We start from the raw sequence: 13,658 nt of genomic DNA on the forward strand, positions 1-13,658 counted from the left end.
TCCCCGAGTGGTGGAAGCCTTCAACCTCCCTCCAAAGAGGTTTGGAGCTCCTATTTCTTCAAGTGCCGCTTTCGAGGGAATGTCAGCGGAAGTGACCCCTATCTTGGGAGAGCTTCGTTTACAGATTGGGGATTATGTGGATCATGAGAATTTGTTGTTGGTAAAATTGGACATTGTGATATAATTCTGGGTATGCCTTGGTATAAGAAGATTGATCCAACCATTGCTTGGGTTGGAAACAAGATTAGATTTCCTTACAAAGGCAAGAATGTAACTTTTGATGTAGGAGTTGAGGGGAATTCTATTTCTCTCATTAGTCATGTACAGGCTTCTAAAGCAATAAAGCAATCTATTTCCTCGTACTTGATTTATGTCACGGATTCTAAGAAATCCGAGAGTGAGGAATCACTCCCAAATCTTGATCACGAAAGGAAAGATTTCCTAAAGAAGTATGAAGATTGTTTTGCAAATTCTCTACCAGGAGAATTACCTCTAGAGAGACCGGAAGATCATCAGATTCATATCATGGCAAGAAGTTCACCTCGTAAACCGACCTCCTTATCGTGTGAGTCAGGCACAACAAATGCAGATCATGACGCAGGTAAATGAGTTATAGGAGAAGGGATCGATTAGACCTAGTTCATTACCCTTTTAGTCTCCAATTTTATTGGTTCAGAAAAAGGATGGTTCTTGGCGTATGTGCATTGATTACATGGCTCTTAACAAGATGACTGTGAAGAACATGTTTCCTATTCTTACGATTGATGACATCCTAGACAGATTAGATGGAGCCACCATCTTTAGCAGAATTGACTTAAAGTGTGGTTACCATCAAGTCAAGATTGTTTCAGAGGACATTCACAAGGCCGCATTTACGACAACATTTGGACTTTATGAGTATTTGGTGATGCCTTTCTATCTTACCAATGCCCCGGCTACCTTCAACTGAATGATAGAAAGAATCTTTAGACCACATAGGAAGTTTGTTGCTACTTTCTTTGATGATATTACTGTGCATTCTAAAAATGAGCGAGAGCATCGAAAGCACTTGGATATTGTGTTTCAGGAACTGCGGAAGCACAAGTTGTAAGTGAATGGTAAGAAGAGTGAATTCTTTTTGTCAGAAATTCATTACTTGGGCCACAATGTCCAAGGAAGGGGTCAAGATGGATCCAGACAAGGTCGAGGCTATTATGGAATGGCTAGAGTTGACTAGTGTGCATGCAGTTCGAAGCTTCCTTGGCTTACGCTCTTATTACAAGAAGTTCATCAAGTGGTTTGCAGTGGTGGCTAGTACATTGCATGATTTGACAAAGAAAGCCGTGGGATTTCAATGGATAAAAGCTGAAAAAGAATCCTTTGAAGCATTAAAATTTTATGCTAGCAAAGGGCCAGTGTTGATTATTCCATATTTGTCAAAGCCTTTTGTGGTTGAATGTGATGCCTCAAGAGATTGCATTGGAGCAGTCTTGAACCAAGAGAGCCATGTTGTGGCCTATGAAGTCGAAGACTTCAAGGAGCCGAAAAGACCGCACCCACATATGAGAAAGAACTAATGGCTATCATTCATGCATTGAAGATTTGGAAGCATTATCTTATGGGTGTTGAGTTTGTTATCAAAACATATCATGAAAGTCTTAGGTACTTTATGTCTCAACCTAAGATGTCAGAAAAGCATATTAGATGGGCTAGCTATTTGGCCCAATTTCATTTCCAAATTATGCATACCCATGGAAAAGACAACAACGTGGCGGACGCATTATCTCGGAGACCCATGAGCCATACAATTTCTATGGGTTATTATATGGATTTTACTTTGATGAAAGATCTCTATGCTACCGATGAGGATTTCAAGGATATTTGGAACAGATTGCAGAATGGAGATTTGGCGACCTCCTATGTCATCAAGGCCCTATCATAAGCTTTCTCAAAGTCCAGGAGTAGCACAATGAGGTCCTACTGCGCAGCCTGGCCGAAGCTGTTGCCTCCCAAAAGGTAAAGATGTCCAGAATGCTCTGATCCTAAACAAAACCAGTCCGAGTGTCGTGGATCAAGTCTGGGAGAGAAGGGTGAAGTCACTTGCTGATGGCCTTGGCCAAAATCTTATAGGCCGTCCCTAGAAGGGTGATGGGTCTCCACTACCGGATCTCACCACCCTCCTTGGGAATCATATGTATCAAGCCCTCTGTGAGCCTCTCTGGCATGGCACCTGTGAGCATAATCTCATTGAAGGCAACGCGAAGGCCACCTTCCATGAGGTCCCAATGGCGAAGAAAGAAAGACAGGAAGTCCATCCATCCTCGAGTATTTGCCCCTGGGTAATGCCGTCACCGCCTCCACTAGCTCCTCTGAAGTGAAAGGGGTCAATAAGAAAGACCGAAGGGAGGGAGGAACCACCTCTCTCGTGTGCCTCCAGACTCTCTCGCGCGCATCCATCACCTGGGGGGATAAAGGGGCACCAGTCAAAAGAGATCGGAAGAAATCCGTGGTGATGGCTCTCACATGTGGAGGGTCAGAAACAATAGCTCCATCCTAGCCGCGCAACCTACGAATATCGTCTCTCCTCCTGTGGGGGCCAACTATCTCAAAGAAATCTTCAATAACTCTGTCACCGGCCTGAGTCCAGAATGAAGTCCTGGCATGATATCTCTACTCCACCCTCCTCTCCTCAATGGACCGAATCTGTGTGTGGGCGGTAGCAATCTGACTCTCAATCCATGGGTTGTCTGGGGAACTCTCCTGAAGACACTGTAAAGAGGCCCCTCCTCAGTCTCCTCTCCTGCTCCCAAAATCCATCCAATCTACTCCGGCCTACATCCTGTAAAAAAAGACTGATCTCCCCCAATCCACCATCCAAAGTGCACGCAGCAGAGCCTGAGGAAAAGTCCAGTCCTGCACATATCTGCTCGATCCGGTTGCAGATGTCGGGGTCCTGAATGAGACTGTCTGGAATCCTGGAGCTCGCATGTCTATCATGCCTCCATAGGTCCTCTAAGGACAAAATAACTAGGGCATGATCTGAGAAAGTAGTGCTTGCCAGAATACCAACCATGCCTCCATGGCTACAAGCCCACTCATCGGCGTAAAACCTGTCCAGCTGAGAGAGGTTGGGGACAGTGCTCCGCCTATCTGATGGAGAGAAGCTAAGACTCATACGGCTATGCCCAAACTCTGGGAGATACCAAGGGTCCTGTCCCCTAAGAATCAGTATCATCTCCTCCCAGACACAGTACTCCGCTCCAGAGACTGTGGCCGTGCCACCTCCAAGTCTGTCCTCTGCTGCCTCTTATCATATTGAAGTGACCGCCCATGCACCAAAAATCAGCTTGGGGTAGGGCCTCTTGGACAGTGCTCCAAAAGATAGCTCTACCTGCAAAACAGCATTCGGGGCAGGAATGTTGAGGAAGCCAACGCTATCCTCACCAATCAGAATGGTAACCCACTGAGCACGTCTTGGAACTATTGACTCCTAATCTAGTCACAGATGGCAGAAGCTGCTCACTGACAGAGAGACACACTCCTTCCTACATTGGGAACCAAAAAGTACAACTCTTGCCTAGTAAAATCTTCCCACAGCAGCGAGTGCGCCCCTTAGTAAGGTGATGCTCCTGTAGGAAAAGAATGTTGATAGGCCCCCCCACGATACCTCGTTGAAGCTCTCCTCTAAGGACGCCTCGTCTATGAAAGCACTGAGGCCCCCCTACTAAACCCTGAATGTTCCATGAGACAATCTCATATCAATCTCTGAGTGAGGCAGAACTATCGGAACTGCCCTCCACTCGAAGAGTCTTGGGCGGGGGTTTAGCCGGTAGTCACAATCTGTCCTGATGCAAAGTCGCGCCAAGTGGGCATGGATCCTACCCTCCATGTACTGTCACTCTGTCTGAGCGCGAGAGTATGCATACTCTGTGCTCCATCAATCACAATGAAGATACCTGTAAGAAGGGGAGAGAGGTACTGTGATAGAAGTATGCATGACCACAAAGAGCAGCACCTCCAGGATGGAGGTCACCATCTCCCCTTCCTGGTCTCTGTGGGCTGATCCACCAAGTTCCATCCTGGCCAAAGGCCATAGATGAGTAAGAACGTCGGTGATGCGGAGATCCTGAAGATGATGTGATAGCTCAACTGCCTGGCCCTCAATGGTAGCAGTCACCCACTCTATCCTCAGGGCTACGCTCAAAGGGAAAGAGAAAATCATCGCTCCATTCTCTGGCATACAGGGTTTGGAGTGGTGGAAGACCACGCATATCTGAATAGGGGCTACGGTCTCCTCAAACCTGTCTGTCACTTCCGTCAGAAGACATCGAAAGAAACTATAATCCACAGGCTGCCCCAAGATACTAGGGGGGCCGCCAGAAGACTCAAGTGGGAGAGCCCTCACCGGTGAGGCCGCAATGGTCATCTCCACCCGCTCAGAGAAGCGATGAATCAGGCGATGAACGGAGCTCGCCGGCTGTTTCCTCTCCGGATCAGGGATTGCAGGGGGCCAATGCAAATCCTCTAGAGAGGCGGGGAGGGGGGGGGGGGGGGGGGGAGGAGGAGGCGGAGGAGGCGGCAAGGGGGAGTGAGAAGGCGGAGAGGCTGGAGAGGGACAGTGCTGAGAGGCATCCATCGGCGAGGAAGGCTGCTGGGGAAGGCTCGATGGGGAGAGGGTGGGGTCGACCGGGCCCACTGGGCACTGAGGGCCAGAAGAGGAGTCGCAACGAGGAATCGGCCACCAAATCGGGCCCAGGGTGGGGGGGGGGGGTCTCTCCATGTTTGGAAAGGGCCCGCCGTATGCGAGTGGATGCTGTGATAAGTGCTCGTAACGGTTCTCTGACAGAACCGGATCCTCCTGCATGTTGCCAACCTGGCGCGCACAGCGGCGGCGACGCTCAGCTCTGGTGCTTGGTCGGCGACCCGGGCAGGGGCCAATCGTCCGCCGCTCTCCGGCTAATGGGTCATCCATGGTCAGTACCTGGTGCTCTGTAGCCTGGGAACCTGCTCCTCCCTCGGTCCCCTGGTGCGGATCTAAGCAGGAAGTAGGAGGGCAAGCTCTGGCCAGGTGACCTATCTGCCTCCAAATGAAACGTAGGCCTGGGAGGCCGGGATACTCCACTCTCTACATAATGGGGCTGTCCCGAAGACTCGGAATAGACATCATGTGAGGCACTGAATCTAGCGAGGCAACGCAGATGCGGATAGATGGAATCTCGGCTACTCGTGTGCGAGGACCGAGCGGCCGCCCCGGGGGGGGGGGGGGGGGGGGGGGGGGGGGGGGGGGGGTGGTGGGGTTCCATCACTCTCCCGATGGCAACACCAATCACCGGGAGAAGAGGAAGGTATTCCTTCCTGAGGCCTCGAAAGCAGACTGTCACGGGAAAGCCTTAAACTCCAGATGCCAAGTCGAAGCCGTGCTGCCACCATGCAAAGAAGGCCTGGGCCGTACCCAATGCAATGGGGCTCAGCTGCATGACAAGATCAGACACCGCTGGTGAATCAAACTCAACCTGGTAGTAGCCATGCCCCAATGTATGAATATATGCAATCTTTGCAGGCACACCTAGGAGGGTAGCCTGAAGGAGATCTCTGAGTTGGCCATGCACGGGGCGGCTACCGACAATCTTGCATACCAGAGTGGAGGCCTCTAGGAATGCTACAGTTGTAGCGAGAAGCTGCACGTCCACTTCAGAAAACGAAAGGCAGGTAACGGCATCCTCGGTCGGGGGAGACGGAGCAGCTGCCATGGAGTCCTCCTGGGGGCGAAGACCAAAAGAGGCCGAAACTTGCCGATAAAAGAAAAAAGCCCTCAAGCTGAAGGTTATGCCGACGACCAAGGAAGAAGAAGGGAGGGGGGGGCTGGGGGGCGCACTGACGAGAACCCTGTCTATTATGTGCATAGAGGCCCATCCTCGATCACAGTCATCTTTGAGAATGGCATCCCTAATATGACATTGCCTATAGTACTGGTTTGATATGTGGATCATTGACCCACAATGCTCAAACATGAAACATTCAATTTAATGTTGCTCAAATAACACTCCTCTCTCACTAAAGTATAAGTCAGTCTGGCACCATTTTGATGCAAACTTGGCTTCAAACAATGGACCAATGAAGCCTACAAAAACGACTTAGAATTCAAGGCCCAAGTTACCTTCAGTATTGACACAACTGAATTTACGCATATTCAATATACAATATAACCCTGCAAAATTCAAAAACATTGCAATTCCAACTCTATAATGATACTAAAAGGTGTAGCAGCTGCAACAGAAGCTAGCATACAAGATTATCCAGTTCCTCTAGGTGAACCTAGGACTGCTTAACTATTAACAATGCCTCTCATGAAAAAGATGGCCATTACACGCCGCCGGGATCCTATGTTTGTATACATTATCCAAGTTGAGATTCTGAAGATTTTAGCTAAAGTTTACACTTCAGCTTTCTATGTGGACTTATAAACCATTACTTCCTGCACCTTAGAAACTCATCACAAAGGCCAGAAGTCAAAAATGCATGCCTGGTTCCTTCAGATGAGCAACCCAACATAGACCCCTTATGCCAGAAATGGTGTATACTTACAGCTCTCGACTACAGTAGTGATGGTTTCTCCAAGGTAGCTTCCTTATGCTCGAGATAGCACCCCTTTCGAACTGCCAAAAGTAAAAAGATTTAACACCACCCACAACATCCACAAAGATGACCCTAAATGACACGCCCACAATATCAGAACATGGTAGCCACCCACCTTGGAATGCTTCCCTTCCTACGTTCATCGTATTCTGTAGCTTTACGTAGCGCTCTTGCAAAAGCTTTGAAACAGGCCTCAATAATGTGATGCGAATTTTTCCCAGATAGCTGCAAAGAGCACTCTTTGTACATAATGGATCCTTAAAAAGAAGGCTGTGCAGCATGTCACATACAGTAAAGTAAAAAAGAAATCGAAGGCAACGAATGCACAGTACCTTTCGGATATGAAGGGTCATGCCTGACGTGTTCACTAATGATTGGAAGAAATGCTCCACCAGCTATTAAAAACAAGAAAACTGTAAGTCTGAAGCAATATTGTAAGGGACATACACTCACCCAATAAAAGAGAAGACCCTGTCTAACCCCCACTCATCTCATGCGGCAGGGGATATGTCTGTAAAGATCCTATTTTTCCACTGAAACGATGCTATAAAATAAGCTATCAAGCCCTTCAATGTGCCAAGCTTTTCTTTCAGGTACCACTTCAGAATTCTCAAGAGCAGACTGAATGGCCTTACTTGTGTGTCATATGTGCCGACTCGTTCTGTTGGGATATCCATATCGTATGCAAGAAATGGGCGCCCAGACAAATCCTAGAGGACCACACAACCAGTCCGAATTTCAACATCAAAGTGCATAGTATATACATCATTCGAGCCCCATACTATTTCCAAGTTTTTGCATAAACAATATCTATTCATTAATCATGACAACATGTGAATACTAGACCAAAAGAGCATAAAAGGTAACGTAAGTATTACCAGAACAACATGCACTAGAGCTTCATCAAGTGGTGCAGTAAAATCCCCAAATCTTGAAATGCCTTTTCTGTCCCCGAGTGCTTGCAAGAGTGCCTGCAATTTTGATGATTTCAGTTAAATTATGGCTGCAACTTAATCAATAAAACAAGTTCCCAGAATATTCAATAAGGTGACGTGTGTTTCAACGCATGTATAACTGAGAAAGACACATGAAAGAGCTTAGATCATACTGTTCCAAGAGCTAGAGCGATGTCTTCATTAGTGTGATGATCGTCAATATGTAAATCACCTTTTGCCATCACATTCACATCAAAGAGCCCATGTGATGCAAGTTGCTGTAAAGGTTTTATAAGTCATGAATTGTCAAATCTCAATCTCTCTCTCTCTCTCTCTCTCTCTCTCTCTCTCTCTCTCTCTCGGAGGATACAGGCGATATTGGCACGACCTCGTGCGGTACGACCTCGGCGCTTCAGCTTGTCTATGCTGGATCGACCTATGCGAGACATTATGGGATGAGTGTATCTCAGATGCTTCCCATAGCCTACCATTTTTCCAGTTCCACACTTTTATCATATATGCCTTTTTTTGGCAGTCGTATCACGCCACTAGTTCCTCTTTGGCCACAAATTATAACTAGTTGTTTTTCAGTTTATGCTTTTCATTTTCTACTCGGGACATTTAGTTTCCTTGAGTTTTGGATGTATTGGTACTTTAGTCTCATAGGCCACTTTGGCCTCTTGTGGACGTTAATATATCTTTCTTTCTTTCTCCCCTTATGTCTCATAGACCTTCTGGTCTTTTGAATTTAATCTCTCTCTCATACTGAGCCTCTAGCAATAGTGCTCCATCCATCACACCCCCCCACTAGCTCAGTACTTTCATACTTTATTTCATGTTCATTTTGTCCTTTTCTTTCTGGACATCCAGAAGACATTGACAGTTGTACATTGATTTGTCTCATAGGTCGAGTTCGGCCTCTAGTAGACGTTAATACAGCTTTCTTTCTTTCTTTCTTTCTCTCTCTCTCTCTGCGCCATGGCGTGACCCTGAGCCACACTGCTGATTGTGCCTCGCGCAGGTGGCCATCTTCTCTCTCTTCGCGCTGCCTACTTAGCTTCACACTGCTCTTCACCATCTTCTCTCTCTTCGCCCTGCCCCACTTCGCTTCACACTGCTTTTCGCGCTACCCACTTCGCTCCGTCTGCTCTTTGCTCTTTCCTGCCTCTCTACGCTGGGCCCCTCTGCCTCCCATATCCCACCTGCCCTTTGCTCAGGCCCGCAAGGCAGCAACATAGTCTGAACAGCAGGAGAGCCCTTCAGTCCAGGGGTTATCATGGCAGGAGCAACACCCGAGGGGAAGACTCGCGGAACAAACCCGGAAGGCCGTACACGTGGTGAGCATGGCGGGAAGTACTCCTACCTCAAAGCGGCACCGGACAGCAAGCAAAAGAAAGCAATAGAGGCGTTGCGGGACATCTGTAAGACCCACGAAAACGACCTTGAGGGGGCCCAAAAGACCACACAAGACGCCATGGCAACGATGTGGACCGAGCTTGCCGAAAACCTCCACCGGAAAATGGCGGAGTGGAAAGAGGATGTTTATGAGGAGATGTGAGCGCATTTTGCCTCGTGGAAAGTGGATATTGAAGAGTGCTTGCATGAGCGCAACAAGGTCATTGCGGAGTTGCGGGACGAAGTGGCCGCTTGCAAGAAGGAGATCAAGCTCCTCAAGGGGGAGGAAGGAAAAATCAAAGAGGCCATGCCCGCACACGTCAATAAGGAGCTTGAAGACATCAAAAACATGTAGCAAAGGAGATCCAAACATGGGCGGCAGTCGCCAAGAAGGCCCAAGAGGAGGTGCAAGCCACATCCGAGTGGATTGAGGTAGAGAAGAACTGCAAGCCACCGACGAACAAGGAGTTGTTCGTCAATGCGGCCATGGAGGAGGAGAGGAAGAGGAAGATCCGCGCACTTCACATGCGGGTGGTTGGATGGAAGGAGAAGGATAGCCCATTGGAGGATGCCAAGGGCATTTGTGGGCGTATGGGAGGTGGCCGACACCTCTATTATTGTCGGTGCATGGAGAGTAGGGAAAGACATTGCCAAGGAGCGGCCACTTATCCTCAAGTTCGCGGACCTAGAGACACGGCGAGGGTTTCTCTCCAAGAGGAGAGCCCTCAAGGCAGACAAAATCTACCTTGAGGACAATCTCACACCAACCCAAGTAGCACATCGGAGGGAATGTATGCCGTGGATTCTAGAGGCCCACAAGGGGGGCAAGTGGGCGGTTTACCGGGATGGTCATGTGATCATCACAAAGAGGCGCCCATGACGGGGCGCGGCCTATGAGACACACCTGAGATTTGCAGTGTGGAACTGCAATGGGGCAATGAGGACAGATGTGGGGATGTTTGAGGAGACTTTCAGAGGCAGAGACATTGTACTTTATACGGAGACACACCAGGCCCCGGGCACCCGCTTACCCGAGGTCACAGGCTACAGGTGGGAGTCCACTTGCCGCACTCAGCCAAGGTCATGTGGAGGTACTAGAGGATCTGGAGGGGTTGCTGTCCTCTACAGGGAGGAGCTACAGCATGTCGTGCAGGTCACGAGGAGAGATGAGGAGGCCCGTTTCATGTGGATCGGCATACATACTGATCGGCCACGTGATATTTATGTTGCCATATGCTACTTCGCGCCCGAAGGCTCCACCTACGCCACCCATGCAGAGGGCAAGTCACCATATGTCACCAGCCTGGACATTTCCCAGTCTGAAAGGGGTCTGGTGGACTCCAGGATGTTTAAATATTTGGAAAGTACAAGCTTTGGGAATGGGAGATTATCCTAGAATACAAAGGACCACACTCCTAAAATTTAGGAGAGTTGCTATTTTTGGCCCGACTCCGATGGAAATTCTGTTCGCGTCATAACATCTGGAATTGAGCAGATACCAAGAGTTGGCAAAGTGCCTATGACAGAATGTCTACCAGTTGGGATATTTTTAGAGGTAAAGATTATGGAAGGACCCATCTCTTAGATTGGGACATGTGGCAAGAAAGTGGACCAAAGTGAGACAAGTGGCCTGACACTTGTTATAAAGTGGATCAAAGTGAGACAAGTGGCCTCACACTTGTCACTTCAGCTATTGTGTGGCTCTCCACTTGTCATTGTAGCCTTCTCTTGCCATTTTAGCTCATGGGAGGCCCAAATCTATAAATTGGAGCTCCCTCTCTTCATTAATGGAGGCTCTCTTGCAGCACACTAGCCTCTACCACCGTTGAAGGCTTCCCTAATGATGGCTACTCTCTTTCTCTCTCACTTGAAGGCTGCCCATGAAGAATACCGGCTGTATGGGACTGTTTTGGAGGCTTCCATCGCGAAGAAAGACTGAAGGCAAGGGTATTCAATCATTTATTATGATTTCTAGCCATTGTATGTGTTGTACCAACATTTGTACTTGCTGTACCTGCTGTACCAGCCACCGTATCGGCTGTACCAACCACTATACTTGCTGTACCAGCTTCTGTACTTGCTGTACTTGCTATACCAACCACCGTACCGGCTGTACCAGCCACTGTATCTGCTGTACCAGCCACTGTACCTACTGTACCAGCCAATGTACCTGCTGTACTGGCTGAATGGAGAGTTGTACTTGCTGTACCCTCTATTGCATGAAGACCCGTGGTTTTTGGGGAAGAATCAGTACCCACACGGAGGTATATGGATTATATTGTTGGCTCGGCATTTCTACAGCCTATGTTCCGGCTTGGTTGCCTCGTATTGGGTTGTGTTATGGCATTTGCATATGGATAATCCGGCATCTCCCGTGGGGAGAGTAAGGCCCTCAAAGCTTGTACATGATATTATTCTCCTTGGGTAATAAAATACTCCAAGGGGGGGGTCGGCCCATTCCGGCCTCTATGCGGTGTCACGTGTGCAAGCTCCATTTTCAGCATTTGTGGATGTTTTGTCCAGCTTTTATGTTTTATGCAAAGTGATGATGGATATGTGTTAAGGCTGTGGCCATGTTTAAGTGTTTTAATATGCATTGATGGTATCAACAAGTGTGTCAAAGGCCCTAGTCCCCCGGGCACCCGCCGCAAGTTTCATTGGTATCAGAGCATAGGCTTTCTTGGAAGCGGAGGCTTCCTTCTATCAATAAGGAAGAGAAAAGATCTCAAGTGGGGACCACACTTACCATCATTGCTGTTAAGCATGGCCAGCCGCTTCATAGCTTATGAAGCAAGAGCATGAGCAGTAGACAGCTTGTTGATCTAAGGATTTGATTTCACAAAATTTATCTTGGAAGTATGGAGTTGGCTTTATGTGCACACGTTTAGCACTCTTTCCATATGGATATTGTGGATTATATTATCAAGCTTACAGGCAAGCTATATGATGGAGATATATCTCAGGATATCTTAAGGATATGGTGAGGAGATATTTCTTTTGGCTTCATGACCAACCTGGCAAAGAACAGCTAAGTATACTTTGAGTTTGCAAAGTTGGTGCTTTTGCTATTTACTATGAAGTGTTTTTGATGTTCACTAACCCTTGTATAGCTATGCAAGGAGAAAGGTGTTGTTGTTTGCCTTGAGATGGTTTCAGGGAAACATTGTTTATGGCTCCCTTTAATGGGATGAATTCTTTTCATGGCTCCCTTTATTGGGATGGATTATATCTATGGAGATTTCTTTCTTGGACGAGATTTATATAGATATTGGGCTTCACAAGCAATTTCTATGGACGAATCTGTCCGAGTTTATAGAGAAGAAATCTTTGGATATCTCATGGATATGATGCTTTTATGGATAAAGTCCACCTCTACTCCAAGGTGTGTGGTTAGCACGGAGTATGTGGTAAGAGTTATGGTATACAAGGATTATGGTATACAGGTCTATGGATTCCTGGACTTCTTTTCTAGGAATTTGGATCCATCCTCAGGTTTATGGATTATGATATCTGGACTTATGGGACTGTTTTGTCTCGCCCATTTACTTGGGACATGGATTATGATATCTGGACTTATGGGACTGATTTGTCTCGCCCATTTATCTTGGGACATGATTTTGATATTGGTATTATGGGACTGATTTGTCTCGCCCATTTATCTTGGGACATGATTTTGATATTGGTATTATGGAGACTTATTTAGTCTCGCCCATTTCTTTGGGACATGGATTCTTCAGTTATATTGGATTTTTGAGACTGTCTCGTCTCGCCCAATCGATGGGACATGATTATATCTTGAATATATGGCTTGAAGCTTAAAGTTGCGGACAACTTTTAAGAAGTTGGGGAGGATGTCACCAGCCTGGACATTTCCCAGTCTGAAAGGGGTCTGGTGGACTCCAGGATGTTTAAATATTTGGAAAGTACAAGCTTTGGGAATGGGGGATTATCCTAGAATACAAAGGACCACACTCCTAAAATTTAGGAGAGTTGCTATTTTTGGCCCGACTCCGATGGAAATTCTGTTCGCGTCATTACATCTGGAATTGAGCAGATACCAAGAGTTGGCAAAGTGCCTATGATAGAATGTCTACCGGTTGGGATATTTTTAGAGGTAAAGATTATGGAAGGACCCATCTCTTAGATTGGGACATGTGACAAGAAAGTGGACCAAAGTGAGACAAGTGGCCTGACACTTGTTGTAAAGTGGATCAAAGTGAGACAAGTGGCCTCACACTTGTCACTTCAGCTATTGTGTGGCTCTCCACTTGTCATTGTAGCCTTCTCTTGCCACTTTAGCTCATGGGAGGCCCAAATCTATAAATTGGAGCTCCCTCTCTTCATTAATGGAGGCTCTCTTGCAGCACACTAGCCTCTACCACCGTTGAAGGCTTCCCTAATGATGGCTACTCTCTTTCTCTCTCACTTGAAGGCTGCCCATGAAGAATACCGGCTGTATGGGACTGTTTTGGAGGCTTCCATCACGAAGAAAGACTGAAGGCAAGGGTATTCAATCATTTATTATGATTTCTAGCCATTGTATGTGTTGTACCAGCATTTGTACTTGCTGTACCTGCTATACCAGCCACAATACCGGCTGTACCAGCCACTGTACTTGCTGTACCAACTTCTGTACTTGCTGTACCTGCTATACCAACCACCGTACCGGCTGTACCAGCCACTGTACCGGCTGTACCGGCTGAATGGAGAGTT

At 47.4% G+C, this 13,658-nt stretch overlaps 1 protein-coding gene across 7 annotated transcripts in view; it reads right to left on the minus strand.

Annotated features, from left to right (window-relative positions):
• The window catches only part of LOC147602903 (uncharacterized), a 72,489-nt gene that overhangs the window by 20,562 nt on the left and 38,269 nt on the right, over window positions 1–13,658 (minus strand). For 6 of the 7 annotated variants that reach the window (XR_015265677.1, XR_015265675.1, XR_015265674.1 and 3 more), the window contains exons 3-8: window positions 7,724–7,828; window positions 7,494–7,586; window positions 7,251–7,325; window positions 6,948–7,010; window positions 6,731–6,840; window positions 6,565–6,635 (exon numbers count right to left, since the gene is read on the minus strand). Coding sequence is in view for 3 of the 7 variants with exons in the window: in XM_086797120.1 (XP_086653246.1) it covers window positions 6,608–6,635; window positions 6,731–6,840; window positions 6,948–7,010; window positions 7,251–7,325; window positions 7,494–7,586; window positions 7,724–7,828 (474 nt within the window). In the remaining 4 variants the exon portion in view is untranslated. Of the gene's footprint in view, window positions 1–6,195; window positions 6,636–6,730; window positions 6,841–6,947; window positions 7,011–7,250; window positions 7,326–7,493; window positions 7,587–7,723; window positions 7,829–13,658 lie in introns of those variants that run through there. The other variant, XM_086797118.1, reaches the window with a different exon arrangement.

This window comes from Cibotium barometz, chromosome 65, assembly GCF_041138505.1.
Source record: "Cibotium barometz isolate CiBa-2024 chromosome 65, ASM4113850v1, whole genome shotgun sequence".
In the NCBI taxonomy this organism is placed as follows: Eukaryota; Viridiplantae; Streptophyta; class Polypodiopsida; order Cyatheales; family Cibotiaceae; genus Cibotium; species Cibotium barometz.